The following is a 15,419-nucleotide window of genomic DNA, read 5'->3' on the forward strand; positions in this document are numbered from 1 at the left end:
GTGAGCTATGTCACTGAGTGTGACTTGAGAATATGTGAGACCTCAAAGCCTACCTCCACAGTGACACACTTTCCTCCACACCTACTCCAACAAGGCCACACCTCCTAATAGTGCCACTCCCTTTGGGGGCCATTTTTTTTCAAACCACCACAAGTGCTATTTTTGAATACTGTTTCTCATTTCTTCTCTCACATAATCCTGGTATGCCTGAGACATAGATACTGCTTTCTCTGTTACACAGATGGAAGATGAAATGTCTCCAAAATCAGAGAGGTTAAGTAATTTGCCCCAAGCCATACCACAAGAAATCATGATGGAATTAAGCAATTGCACACTTATGTCTAAACTGGAGTGACTCTGACTGCTTCTGGATGCAGGTCAGTCTCACAGATTAGAATTCTAATTTGGTCAAACCTTGAAAAACAAGGTACTTTTAGCTGTGGCACTTGTGAGGGTAATCCACCTGCTCTTGTAGATTCGGACAGTGTGCTTTGGGCCTCCCTCTTCCTATCGGTCTCCTCTGTGGTGAGTTAGATCTCAGGGCCCTCCTGCCGGCTCTCCAGTTCTCTCTCTATAGAAGAGGGTGAGCTTTTAGAACTAACCTCATTTGTCCCCAACCTTGGCTCCAATATGTGACCACCAGTGCCAGCAACTACAGGAGATCATCTCCACTGCCTTCTTCCAACTGTTCTAGCCTTCGGAAGGGCACTGGAAATCCATCTCATATTATATACCTGAGAAGTAAGGAAAATAATAGCATCACCTGAGCCCACGGAGTTTATCTAAATCTACTTGTCGGCTATAACACAACTGCTCTCCTCCCTTCAGTTCTCCTAAGTGGAGAAACTGAGGACTGCTCAGAGGAGCTGGGTAGCTTGCGCAAGACTGCATAGCTAAGGCATGAACCTAGTCTTGTATGAAGGAGGAGAATTATCTCAGCGCACCTCAGTGAGTGCTGCTAGGCCTTTTCCAGTGATCTCCACTCTGCATCTTTATTAGTTATCTGAAAAAAAATTCCAGTCTATGAAAAGCTGAGAGACTAGAACAGTGGACACTTATGTACTCTTCATTCACACCCATTAACTCTCCGAATTTGGTTACGCCTGATGTTGAATATTTTACAACGCTCAGGGAGAACCTTATTTCCTTCCAGGATGTGAGGGTGAGCAAAAGTCTTCTTGAGGAGCCATATGCCCATGTGCTTGGCCCTAGTAATCCAAGTTGTTACTTCTGGGGGTGTCATAAGTCAGGGCTGAAGGGAAAATATCCCAGATAGCAGTAAGACATACATTTCATGCTGTTTTTCTTTTAAAAGCTGCATGCACTTTATCACTGGTATATGTGTAGGAAATACATTATTTAGGGTTTGATGTTATCTTTTGGCTTTTGTAATCCATCTAAGTCTGAGAATGTATCTCCCATAGATAAACGGAGACTTCTTCAACGATGACAATGACAGTCTCAGAATGTGTCCCTCATGGATAGACAGAGACTCCTTCAATGGTCACAATGACAGCAGGATGGCAGTTAGCCTGTAGTGAGGGCGATGGAAGTGCCGTGCAGTCTCTTAAGTGCTGTGTGTACAGTATCTCACTTAATTCTCACATCTCCTATGTGAAGTGGAAACCATCACGGTCTCCACTTTTAGACAAGGAAACTGAAGAAGATTAAACAATCTCCTGGTGTCCACAGCAAGGAGCAGCCATACCCTAGATCTCACGGTCTTCACTACCAAGCCACACTATCTCCCCACTACATGGGTGGTGACTGAGGCTAGAAGTCAACTCCTGACATATCCTTGGGACAACTGAAACTTCTGGACCAGACAGTGGTTCCCTGCAGATTTCTGTCTAGCACTGAGAAGTAATTAAATAACTTACATTGATGTTAAACTTGTAGGGCACTGGAACAGCCCGTCTAATGGCTACAAATGTAAGAAGATCACATCTAAGCTTATATTCATGAGTATTTAAAAGTCCTAATTAACAACAGCTGAAAGATCCAGACATTTTTATTTTTAAAGGGGGCTGTGTATATTTTACATTTGGTTAACAGCAATTACCTGCTATAGAAATTAGATGACCAGCTCTTCCAGAATATACAGCAACTGTCTCTACTTTTGCAGTGCCAGGCTTAGAAGATTTACGGTAAACTATGTTTCCAAGGAGGTCAGTACAAAAAGCCAGACAGGCAGTTTCTGGGTCAGACCAGTTTTCCATCCATCGAAGTGGCTTCTGTTTTCTCCAGATGCTTATCACTAAGAGGCTCCCAAAAGGCTATTTTTCTGCTCACCCTGCCCCTCTGGTGTTTGGTGGTGTTGCTAACGGACAAGGTTAACATGAACTGGTCATCTGAGAGTCATGGAAAACATGGAACCAAGACTTAAGCAGGCCCCCTATTTTCGTTGTGAAAAGGGACCTGATTGGGTTCCTGTGTGCCAGAAGTGTGAAACCTGTGTCTTAGCGTGGAAGATCTTTGCTACCAAAGAGTGGTTCAGGAGGGTCAGTGACATATCCCAGAGGAGGTTTCTAGTGAGCATCCTGGGGCAGTTAAATAGCCTGTATTTGTTACACTACTTCCAGAATATCCTACAGACCACCCAGGGGAAGGATTTCATCTATAACAGGTCCCGGATCAAATTCATCAGGAAGGAAGGGAAGGAGGACGTTGTGAAGTCTTCCTTGAACCAGATGCTGGACAAAACGGTGGAGCAGAAGATGAAGGAGATCCTGTATTGGTTCGGTAACAGCACTCACCGGACTAAGGCCAACTACACGCTCCTGCTGCTGCAGATGTGCGACTCCAAGCTACTGCTCACTGCTGCCGACGTGATCCGAGTCCTCTTCATGAAGGAGTGGAACAATATCTCAGGTGAGAGCCGAGGGCCCCGGGGACCAGGGCGCAGGCAGACTGGGGAGGACAGTGACTACCCACAGTGTACTTTTGTGCCTCTGTGAGCCTTGTCCCGAGGACACCCAACCCGTTACCAAAGGAGGCACTGCTGAGTGGGACTTCATTCTAGAAAACTATTCGCTGACCAACACAGAAGGAAGGATAATCCTTTCAACCCTGGGGTCTGAACACAGCTTTCTGTCTGCCCCAGGCCCAGGAATGACTGGCCCCAGGCTCTGACCACTGCAAGCTGTTGTCATCTCTTCCTGGTACTAGGCTTTGACTGGGTGTAGGAGGGATGTGACGACGGGGAAACTATTTTGCTTCTCAGCTGCTACAGGCAGAAGCCAAGCCAAATAACACAATTGACAGCTTAAAAAAGTTTCATCTTACCATGTTTCTTGCTTAAGCATGAAACCAAATTTTAATAAGATGCTTTAGAGGCCCAAAAATGTGGCTAATTGTCCGAAATTGCCCAGGGCAATTTCATAAGCAGTGGTTTGCATCTGAGTCTCCAACAGGGCTTGATAAAATAAACTGTGGGCCTCTGCCAGGGTCTGGCCCAGCAGCTGGTCTGAGGTGATGTCTGGTGGGCCTGAGGGGTGCAGGTGTCTGTTTCTGGCTGATACAGACCTTGCTGGACCTTGCTGAGAACCTTCTTGGTCCTGAGTATTGACATGACAGGAAAGGCTTGGAAGCAAAAGAAACCAGAAGAGAGGGCAGCGACTTTGGACTAGGAGGGTCCCTGAGTGGAAAGGCTGAGGGAGATTAGGGAATGGAGAAGAGGTTTAGCCAGGGGTGGGGAGGAGTGCAGGAGGGGTGGCCTTGCAGAGGAATTTTGGAGTTTGAGCTCTGGAAGGTGGGTAATTCCTGCCCCCAAAGGATGTTTGACTTGTGGTCCTTCTGTAGGCTAATGGAGAACCCTCCCCCACTTTAGAGACAGGGTCTGCTTTTCTTGGCTAGCCTAGAGACTCAACAGTATTCCTTCTCAGTCTCCTGAGTGCTGGGATTACTTACAAGCATGTACCACCATTCATGACTTTCAAAGAAATTTCAAAGCTAGATGACCTAGGATGCAATTAGATCCTCACACATGCCAAGTGGCTTTTATTTTCTTTCTTTTTTCTTTTCCTTCCTTCCTTCTTCCCTCACTCCCTCCCTCCCTTCCTTTCTTCCTTCATTCCTTTCTCTCTCTCCTTCCTTTCTTCTTTCCTGTCTTCTTTTTTCTTTCTTTTCCTTCTTCCTTCCTTTATTTTTATTTTTATTTTATTTTATTTTTGGTTTTTCAAGACTGTGTAGCTTTGCGCCTTTCCTGGAACTTGCTTTGTAGACCAGGCTGGCCTCAAACTCACAGAGATCCGCCTGGCTCTGCCTCCCAAGTGCTGGCATTAAAGGCGTGTGCCACCACCACCCGGCCCTTTATTTTGAAAGATGTGTTTATTTTTAGTTTGTTGTTTTGCCTACAGATATGTATGTGTCCCCTGTGAATGCCTGATGCCTGTGGAGACCAAATGAGGGTGCCAGATCCCCTGGAACTGGAGTCACAAAATGTTGTGTGCAGCCATGTGGATGTGAGGAACTGAACCTGCCTCCTCCTCTGCAAGAGCAACCAGTGCTCTTAGCAACTGAGCCAGCCATCTCTCCAGCCCCTCTCTTTGTATCTTTGGTATCAAAGATATAAAGGATGATACAGCTGAGAAAAAAAATGAGAGAATCCAAGTGCATTAAAACTAAGTTAGGTTAGTGTGCTGCTCCCTAAGTTTCTAATAAAGAAACCAAAGTCTGGGGAATCTGAGCCTCGGGGCTTGGCCATCCAGCAGAAAAGCCAGCATCTGCCCGCAAAACGTTTCACTGCACCCTGCAATGTGCATGCATATCACCAGTTCCCTTTCCCCGGCTCCATTCCATGCTGTAGACTCGACTATTTACACTGGAGAGACCCCAGGGCCATCTGCACTCTAGTACACATATCTCCATACAGACACACAGTTAAAAATGATAAAAATAGATATTTCTTAAAAGGTAACGTTTCTAATCTGCTGCAAGGGCAGTTACACGCTGAAGGAAATCAGCGAGAGCTTCAGAGAGCCACCCTTCCTGCAGCAGGTCCTTCCAGGCTCCCCCAACTCTCTCCTTGAGTACAGAATGCTAGCAACATCTGCCGCGGAGACTGGCCGGCAGAGCCCCGGTGGCGGCGGAGGCTCTCTGAGACTTTTACATGGAAACTCAGATGCCTTGAGTAAAACCAACAAGCCCCTTGTTTGTGCTGCACGTATGCTTCTCTCTCTGTCTCTGTCTGTCTGTCTGTCTGTCTCTCTCTCTGTGGGTGTCGATTCCAGGACCTCAATATCCATAGATGCTCGAGTTCTTCTTAATATAAAATAATCTAATGTTTGCACAAGCCTCCCGGGAATGTTCAATCGCCTCCAGTTCCTTTTTAAACCCGACTACAGACCACATGTGTGGTAGATACTATGTTGTACTGCGCATGTCAGGCACTAGTGACCCAAACTCTGTGCCTATCTGCTACAGACAGGGGTTTCTTACTTTTGTTTTATTTTTTTTTTTTTTTAATTTTCAATTAAAGGTTGATTGAATTTGAGAGCTTCCGAAAACTGGCTGTATTTAAACCAAATGAGGGGGAAAAAAAAAAAAAAAACAAGGTCCTTTTCTCTCTGCTTCATTTCCCTCTCTACACCTGCTTCAGGAGCAAACTTGTCTTGGTTTTTGTTCACCAGGCCTCCATCAAGACTCCGATGATATCGTGTTTTTCCCCGAGAAAAGCTACCACCCCGCATCTGACACTTCATACGTCTCTTGGTCAGCTAGACCCAAACCCATGTCATTCCCGATGTCCAAACCTAAAAGTGGGACGGAAAATGAGAGAGAAGCAACCGCTGGTAAGTCAGGTTCTACCGAGAAACCTAACATAGCACCAGATGAGTTAGACGGCTCACCCTACAGGCTTTTTTGTTTTGTTTTGTTTTTAATTTTTAGTGGGTCTTTTGTGACTTGATGGCATCCTGTGTCAGAGAACATCTGCCCTTACATAGTTTGACTTAAGATTTCTTTCTTTTTTTTTATTATATTTTTTAATGGTTATGAGGTAGCAAAAACATTTTTGTTGTGGCTTTCTGAGTCAGTCTTATTATGTATCCTGGCTGGTCTTGAACCCATGATCCTCCTTGATGAACCTTCTTATCACAATCATAGGCACGTAGCAGCATGACATTATTTTTACTTATGATGGCTTTTCCAGGATGTGACCTTATGTGACATCAAAGGGCTCCTGTATATGAGGCTGGGAAATCTCAGTGGAGTTGGAGGCACTGGCAAGGCCTTAGAAGCTGGGGACATCAGCTGTGAACACTACCCTTCACTTAGCATTATGTGTTGGAGCCGGGTAGTGGTGACGCACGCCTTTAATCCCAGCGCTCGGGAGGCAGAGCCAGGTGGATCTCTATGAGTTCGAGGCCAGCCTGGTCTACAGAGCGAGATCCAGGAAAGGCCCAAAGCTACACAGAGAAACCCTGTCTCAAACAAACAAACAAAGCATTATGTGTTGGGCTCTTGGATTTTTAATTTTCTCATTTAATTCTCACAGCTGGTAAGGCCAGAAGGATAAAAACCAGTCAGTATTACAACTGATGCTTATGCTTTCCCTTCCGTGGGCTTTCTAAGACACTCCTGAAAACTCTAGGCCTCAGTGTACTCTCCGTCTCCTGAGGTCTGGTATGGTACATGGTGGCCCTCTAACCTGGCAATTTTAACTTATCATTCTTCCCTCTTTTTAAATTGTTTCAGTTTTCCTTCACCAGAGCATTGTGTGTGTGTGTGTGTGTGTGTGTGTGTGTGTGTGTGTGTGTGTGTGGTGTGTGTGTAGATACTGGGTGGGTATCGCAGAGGTATAGCACGCAGAGGCCAGAGGATTTTAACTGTTCTCCATTTTATTTATTTATTTGTTTGTTTGGTTGGTTTTTCAAGACAGGGTTTCTCTGTATAGCTTTGGTGCCTTTGCTGGAACTCACTCTGTAGCCCAGGCTGGCCTCAAACTCACAGAGATCCGCCTGCCTCTGCCTCCTGCGTGCTGGGATTAAAGGCGTGCGCCACTGCTGCCCCGTTTCCATTTTATTTTTTGAGGCAGGCTTTCTCACAGAACTGGGAGCTGAGCTCCAGGGGTCTTTCTATTTCTGCCCTCCCCAGGGCTGGGGTTACAGGCGCAGTGCATTACTGCGCCTGGCTTTTAAGTTGGTGCTTGGAATCAAAACTCAGGCCATTATGTCTGTGCAGCAAGCAGTTTATGGACTGATCTCTCTCTCATTGAAGTATTCTTATAGGAAACTCCAGACAAGATACCATTTCAGTCTTCACTACTATAAACATCTGGAGCTGAAAAGTACTTGTATGTTTGAATCAGGAGGTTCTGTTTTGGTGGGGAAAGACATTGATTAGAAGATTCAGTGGCCCAGGGGTTTTATTATTTATGAAGCTTTATTTGGGGGCAAGCTTTGCTGTGGATTTGTTTGGGGACTAGAGTTACTGCAGATTCAACTCAACCATCTACCCTTCTTTGGCTTTGCTCTAGAGGAAAAAGGGAAGAGTTCGCTCCAGTGTATTTCTGAGATGAATAAACAATTTTCTGGAAAAGCGGGTATATTCAGACTGGGAGACGATCCGTGCCACCTGCTGCTGAGCCTGGATGATGTCCAAGTCCTGTCTTCTGGGTCCAGCAAACATCGGGACTTTATACGTTACCTGCCCCTCCACCTCTCCAAGTACATTCTAAGTATGTTGAGCCATGAGGGGACTGGGCAGAGATTTCCCAGCTGGGCCCAGCTCTAGGGGTTTCTGGGTCCACCTTCTTTCTTTTTCTCTCAGGAATGCTGGATAAGAACAGTCTGAACAGGTGTTCTTTTGTGAGTCAGCACTGGGCCGCTCTGACCCAGCAGGTCAAGCTGGACCTGTCAATGCACTCCTTCCTTCAGAACCAGATTTCTCTCCTGCAGGTACTTTGGGTCTGAAAGGGGTGTGTCTGGGTGTGAAGCTTTGTTTCCATAGGAAGGTTGGACATTTGTGTCTCCCGGGTAGAGCCCCAAATGGCTTCCTATGCACACGGGCAGCCACTCCCTGGGGCTCCGGCCTCCCTGTGGGTCAACATCTGTCTTTCCATTGTCATTGTGCTCAGTACAAATGACAAATACAGAAACCTTTCAGGTGGTGGGATGGTTCAGTGGGTGGAGGTACCTGCTACCAAGCCCGATGACTTGAGTTTGATCTCCTAAACCCACTTGTTGAAAGGAGAGAACAAATTCCTCTGAGTTGTCCTCCAATCACACGTGTGCTGGTGTAGATGTGCCAGGTCCCTATATACACATACACACAAAATAAACAAGTGGACAAAAAAAAAAATCCTTTTTAAACAGAAATCTTTCAGGAACACAGGGGCTTCCTGACCCTCTGAGGGCTGGGGCTCCAGCCCAATAGCAAACGGTGTGCTTGTCTAGCATGTGCGAAGCTCTGGGAACTTTCCTTTGTGAAATGGTTAAATGTCATTAACTCACGAAGGCATCACCTCACCTAGTGGAGAGAACACAATACTTTGCCTTTTCAAGAGTATGATCTATTGTCATTATCTACTGTGAAATTATCACACAATAGATCTCTTGAATCACCATCTCTAGAATCCCAAGATCCCAAACCGAACCAAACTTGAGAGGCAGAGAATTCTCCCTCTGCACAAAGAGTCACAGTGGCTTCTACAACCAGAAAGCCACCGATGAACTTCTGAATCAGCTTCAAGCTACCCACTTACTCACAAGGCCCAAACGCAGTGGGTTTAGGTGACCAAGAAGTTCTCTCCAACAGTAAGCACCCGAGCATTCCTACCTTTGTTCCTTACCTGAGACCTAGCCCTGAACCCTGGAGTTCAGGCAGTGCCAAAGGGAGAGAGGCAGGCACAGTTAGCGGACCACTGTCACGACCGCTCCCCTCCCCTGGGCTTCCTGCCTGGCATTTGACATTCACCATCCTTCTTAATTTGTCCCCACACAATCCTGGTGAAACTGGCCAGGCTTGGGCCTTCAGGGTTCGACCATCTTCAGATTGCATCAAGAACTGGTTTCCCCCGTTTCTCCTGGAGAGTAGAAATGAAGAGGAGTCATTTCGTGTGTGTGTGTGTGTGTGTGTGTGTGTGTGTGTGTGTGTGTGTGTGTGTGTTTTAAATATATATTTAAGGCTGCGGATGCAGCTCAGTAGTAGAGTGGTTGGTTCAACCCCCAGCACCACAAAATATTTTTCTTGAGATGATAAATAGCATTGTATGTATTTATCATGTAGGATATGATGTTTTGAAGTATGTGGGCATTGTGGGATGGTTAAATGCCACTAATGAGTGAATCACTTCACCCTGGAGAGAGCACTCAGCTTTGCATTTTCAGGAATACAATATATTTTCATTAGCTACTGTGGACTTACCATACAATAGATCCCTTGAACTTCCTCCTGTCTAACTGTAATTGCGTGCCCTTTGACCACCACCTCTGCCCCCTCCCCACCCGGGAACCACCTCAGTCTCTGGTGATCACTATCCTTTATACTTTTTTTGAGATCGCCTTTGTTAGGTTCCACACAAGTGAGATCATGATTTGTTTCTATGTGCCTGGTTTATTTCACTCAACATAGTGTCCTCTACTTCCATGCACATTGTTGCAGATGACAGGATTTCCTTTGTATTTATGACTTGTCGTATTCCATTGTGGGCATGCACACATGCACACACACAGAGTTTTGTCTTTATTCTTCTTTAACGGATGTTTACTTAATTTTATATTTTAGCTGTTGTGGATAGTATGATAATATACACGTGAGTACAAATGTTTTTCTTTTTCTTTTTCAAACCACACAGGGATCCTACACAAGGGGGATAGATCCTAATTATGCCAGCAAAGTCTCTATCCCAGTTCCTAAAATAGTCAATGATGGGAAGCGTTCACGGTCAAAAAATCAGAAGTGGAAGCTGAGAACAAAGGTGGGTTTCATGTCTGGGGTAAGGAGCTGAAAGTGTGGTGTTCCTGTTGACCATGGAAGGTTGACATCCACAAACAAGGACAGAGGCTCCTGGGAGGTACCACTCTCTGAAGGAGACGAAAGCTCTGTGTTGCTGCCCACATACAAGCCATCCCTTCTACATAAGCCTTGACATCATCCTCCGCTGGAGGAGTGGAATTCATTGGGTTGTCCTCTCAGGGGTCTATGTCAGTGGCTTTAAGTCATCTATGGCGATTTCAGAGGCTGGGAACAGGGTCAGCCATGCCTCGGACTCCCCATTGGCCTAGGAGTCCACACACCTCAAGGCTACTTGAGCCTGCTGCTTTGGATTGAGAAGGGCACATAAAGAGAGCTAATGCTTGTCTAGAATGCCAGCTTCCTTGTCTCACTACTGGGCTTGTGCTGCTGTTTCATGGAGGGGAGGATCAGTTACTTATAGCTCTCCTCATCAGCTCTTAGGCATTAATTAATATAGAACAAAGGGAAGAAAATTGGAGCATTGTGCATTAACTGTGCATTATCTAGGCAGTGTAGGTACCCCCAAGACCATGAGATGTCTAGTCCATCTGCTCTGTTGATGTTCCATTTCTTCTGGGATCTATTCAGTTGGTACCAAAAGGATACTTTAATGAGGGGTGGTTTGACTTGGGTGCCCATAGGGAACCTGTGGAGGCTAATTTAGAGAAGATTTACCCCATGTGTGTGTAGGGCCAGGCAGAGGACACAGAGAGAGTGGGTGGCCTGTAAAGGATACTGAGACCGATGCACTGAGAGGCTGCTGCCCTCCCAAAGGCCGGGTAGCTACGCAGCTCCAGCTAATTATGCCATTGAGGACTGTGGAACCTGACCTCCCAGACGATTTGAATTTCCAGGAGAAGGGAAAACACAGAGTTATGTGAAATCTCTTGTATTGCCAGGTGTGGTGGCACACACCTGAAATCTCAGCCGAGGCAGGAGGATTGCCAAGGCTACATCGTGAGCTCCCAGCCAGCTTGACCTGGCTCAGAAACAAATACAAAAACCAACAGATGGAACCTCTTGTCTTTTTTAAAAATGATAGGTGTTTTCACAAACAACGTAAGCTAAGAAAAGACATTTGTGAATCTTATTTACCTGCAAGTTTTTATCTCCAAGTTGGTTCATCTATCTGTTTTGTCAATAAAGAAACTGAGGGTCAGAAAGCTCAAGGACCTCCAGCCAGTTGAGTGACAGAGGCACATGTTAAACACAGACACAGACACGGACACACAGACATGCACAGACACATACAGACACACACACACACACACACACACACACACACACACACACCTTTTCTAAGGCTCTTTTATGTCTAACAAGCTCCACAGGCCCTGGAAATCAGGCAGGCTTGCAGATTCTTCTGGAGCAAGACTTTTAGGTGAGCATCTCTGTGTGGTTAAAGCTCAAGAAACATGAGCAGAGGGGCGAAGGCATCTGAGCAAGAGTCCAGGACATGGAGAAGGAGGAGGACGCTAGGTCTGAACGAGACTTCCTGTCTGGGGCAAACGCTATGTGGCTTCCCTCTCACTTTCTTTCCTGCGTGTTGAGCGCGTCTGCTTCCCAGCCTTCCCTGAGGGCTGGGGAGGCGGATGGAAGTGGAAGTTCAGTTCAGTCTTCTGCACCAGAAATTTTCATGCCTGGCAGGTTGGAGCCATTCAGAAATGGTGCGGTGAATGGCTGGAGGGAAGGAAGGTGGGAATCGGGAAGAAAGGATGGAAAGAAGGGAAGGAGGAGAAATGAGACACACAGGGCATCACCCCTACTGAGACTGATAAAACTCATTTTCCCTCCCCGAGTCTCCGATATGTCACCTGTCAGGTGATAAGAGTACTGTGCTAGCAAGTGGTCTGCTTTATGAGTCAGCTGCAAGGACAAGGTCAGGTGTCTATGAGCACTGTTCTCAAGTGGACCAAGTGCAGCACAGTTTCACCTGTGGTGGATGTCCTGGTGTGTTCTGTGCTATTGGGTACCTGGACTAGAAATGCAACATCCCGATTTTGTGAGATGGTTGGTCAAAGGCAGCTGTAATTTGATCTATGACCATGCCTAGGGGAGCATGTCCTTGCGAGCATGTCTGTGTGAGCTTGCCTGTGCGAGCATGTTCATGCGAGCATTTCTGTGTGAACATGCCCATGTGAGCATGTCTGTGTGAGCCTGTCCATATGAGTATGTCTGTGTGAGCATGCCCGTGTGAGCATACCCATGTGAGCATGTTCATGTGAACTTGCTCATGTGAGCTCATTTTCAGTAAAGTTGCGCTCCAGGCAGTACTTGGGATTCAGCCATGAAAGAGTATAGAGCTGAACTGTAGAAAATCCAGAGGCGAAACCTGGATTAGTACCCTCATCTTAGTGTTTTCTCTCACAGGTAACTTTAGTGCTTATGGGCCTGTCCCCATCAGCCCCAAATAGCCGCTGTGTCCTTGGAGGGAAGAGTCCGTGGGAGACTGGGCATGGGGGCAGTGCATCTAGGGCTCTGGGTGAAGTGCGTGCCACCCTTGACTCCAACAATCTCTTCTTTAGAATGATTACAACTTGTGGAATGCATACCAGAACCAGGAAACCCAGCTGGTGCAGATGGAGGAGAGGAACGTTTTCTGTGGCACCTACAACATCCGCATTCTCTCTGACACGTAAGCACTGGCTGAGAAGTTAGATCTTTAGGGACCTTTGAAGTACTCCAACTGGCACTTTAGGCGTTTCTAGACTTCCACCGACTTGGGAAGGCAGAGCTCCTCCGCTTAGGCTCCGGGTCTGAACCAGCTCGCATAAGATCCTGGGTGAACAACAAATCTGCGCCATTCTCCTCAGCGTGGGACATCCTCATGCATTTTAGATATTCTGACCAAAAACAAAACAAAACAAAACAAAACAAAACAAAACAAAAAAACCCTTTTGTATAGATGACACACGTGAAATCTTCGGCTCTTTGAAATTTCACTATTGTCTTACTCCAACTTGGGAGCTAATACATGGAGAAAGGTCCTATAAACCCCAGCCATTGTACAGAGAAATAAAGTCCCCGGTAATTGTGCCGCCAAGAGCCAGCCACCATTACTATTTGTCTTAGGTAGGGTTACTGTCGGTGTGAAGAAACACCATGACCAAAGCCACCTGGGGAGGAAAGGGTTTATTTAGCTTACATATCCTGAATCACACACAGTCCATCGAGGGTAACCAAGGCAGGAACTCAAACTGGGCAGGAACCTGGAGGCAGGAGCTGATGCAGAGGCCATGGAGGAGGGTCACTTACTGGCTTGCTCCTCCAGGCTTGCTCAGCCTGCTTCCTTATAGAACCCGGGACCACCAGCCCAGGGGTGGTCCCACTTACAATGAGTTAGGCCTTTTTCAATCAATCACTAATTAAGAAAATTCCCTGCTGGCTTGCCTCCGGCCCTGTCTTTATGGAGGCAATTTCAGTTGAAGTTCCCTCCTCTCAGATGGCTCTAGCTAATTTCAACTTGACATAAACACCCAGAACAGTGTCTTTGAACACATAGCACGTACTTGAAGGAAATGGGATTGTATTATACATTTCTGTAACATATTACAGCAAAACACTCTGGTATCTATTTTAAATATGAAAATGTATTTATAATAATTGTACCATGTGACATCATTTGGATATGCCACAAGAAGTCTTGCTTATTTATTTATTTATTTATTTATTTTGGTAAGGCTGGGGATGGAACATGGCACCTCACACATGCTAGGCCTGTGTGCACCTGCGACTGAGGCGTAACCCCCGCCCCAAGAAAGCATTTTTTTTTTTTGGTTTTTTTTTTCGAGACAGGGTTTCTCTGTGTAGCTTTGCGCCTTTCCTGGAACTCGCTTTGGAGACCAGGCTAGCCTCGAACTCACAGAGATCCGCCTGCCTCTGCCTCCCGAGTGCTGGATTAAAGGCGTGCGCCACCACCGCCCGGCTCCAAGAAAGCATTTTAATAGTTTACGTGTTTTTGCCGTACTTTTGGCCTAGGTCCTTTCTCTTTATTCACAAGGTTCTGTAGAGGCTGCCTGTATTTTATTTTCAGTCTGTGCGGATAGTTTTACTAACTGTTTGGTGACGGCTCCTCTTCAGATGTGTGTGTGGGGGTGGGGTGGGGTGGGGGGAGGGTGTTGCCCCATAGATATGACACAAGGAATCAGGAGATAAATACCAAGAACTTCTCGTCGTCAAAGTGATTTTTGCTTTCCTGTTTGCTGTAACATTGCCTCCTTACCGTGCAGCCACGGTGTACTTAATGACAGTGTCCTCTTCCACAACTAAGGACGGCTCTACTTGGACAAATTATTTGGTCATCCTGTTCATAATACCCAATTGTATAACAGTTTTCTGGTTGGGAAATCAATTCATCTCACCTGGCAGTAGACGACTATAAAGCTCACAGTGAGCAAGGGCCACAGCACATTCTTGTTTATTGTCGGAGGTACTTATTGTCATAGAACTCCAATCCTAAGACCTGCTTCTTAGATGCTGGCCAAGGGGAAAGACAGGAAGAGGAAATTCAGTGCATATGGGACTTCCCATATTCCTCTGAAGTTGTCTATGAGAAACCGACTTCCATGGTCAATTAAGTTTGGGAACTGTCACTCAGTCTAACACACACACACACACACATACACACACACATTATAAATTTACCCATGTCTTCAGGGTTTTATCCTCCTTGGCATAGATTTCTGTGGTATGAGGCAGGGATCATCAGGTCCCATTATCACTTGGCCTTGCCTTCTGAAAGTCCCTGCATTTCCTATTAGTCCACCAATGTAGGCAAAGTAAGGTGTGGTGGAAGCCCAGGAAGACACTAAGTCTTCTTTCCTATAATCCATCCCCTCCGCATCCTGAAACCCAGGAAGGACCAAAACAGGATCATCCACTATAGCGGGGGTGATCTGATGGCTGTCTCATCCAATCGGAAGATCCACCTTCTGAACATCATGGAGGCCAAGGAGTTGCCCATCGAGTTCCGAGGCCACGCTGGCAGCGTCAGGGCTCTCTTCCTGGCTGAGGAGGAGAACATTCTCTTCAGTGGGAGTTACGACCTGAGTATCAGGTGAGAGGCACAAGGTCATGACCCTTGTCCTGCTTAGTGCCAGCAAAAACGAGGCTTTTGTGAGAAGCACGCACGGCATGCTTCTTCCATTTTGTATTTATTTACAGGTTGTCTTTTATTACATTAGTTCTAGAATATCTATAAAAGTAAATTTTTTGCAAGATAAAACCCAAGATTTTATTTACTGTTTAAACTTTGAAATAGATTTGTAAGTTAGCAGATGTTGGCACTGAAAATCAGAAATTTTCTTTCTTTTTTTCTTTTTTTAAAAAATATTCTTAAAGATGTAATTTATATTTTTAAAAAAGTAAATTCCTTCAAGGGAAATCAGTTTCTTTTAAATGGTATGACATATAATGTGGAAGCAAAATCATGTTTAAATTGTATATATTCATATATTTTAGTT

The 15,419-nt window shown here is 45.8% G+C and overlaps 1 protein-coding gene across 1 annotated transcript in view; it reads left to right on the top strand.

The window, feature by feature from the left end:
• Positions 1-2,149: 2,149 nt before the first annotated feature.
• Positions 2,150-15,419, top strand: part of Cdrt1 (CMT1A duplicated region transcript 1) — a 31,270-nt gene continuing 18,000 nt past the window's right edge. Inside the window, exons 1-7 of the mRNA XM_028869331.2 lie at positions 2,150-2,871; positions 5,631-5,792; positions 7,478-7,678; positions 7,771-7,898; positions 9,797-9,919; positions 12,483-12,592; positions 14,813-15,013. Of these exons, the coding sequence (XP_028725164.1) occupies positions 2,361-2,871; positions 5,631-5,792; positions 7,478-7,678; positions 7,771-7,898; positions 9,797-9,919; positions 12,483-12,592; positions 14,813-15,013 (1,436 nt within the window). The 5' untranslated portion in view covers positions 2,150-2,360. The remainder of the gene's footprint in view (positions 2,872-5,630; positions 5,793-7,477; positions 7,679-7,770; positions 7,899-9,796; positions 9,920-12,482; positions 12,593-14,812; positions 15,014-15,419) is intronic.

The sequence above is a fragment of the Peromyscus leucopus genome, chromosome 8b (genome assembly GCF_004664715.2).
Source record: "Peromyscus leucopus breed LL Stock chromosome 8b, UCI_PerLeu_2.1, whole genome shotgun sequence".
NCBI classification, from domain to species: domain Eukaryota; kingdom Metazoa; phylum Chordata; class Mammalia; order Rodentia; family Cricetidae; genus Peromyscus; species Peromyscus leucopus.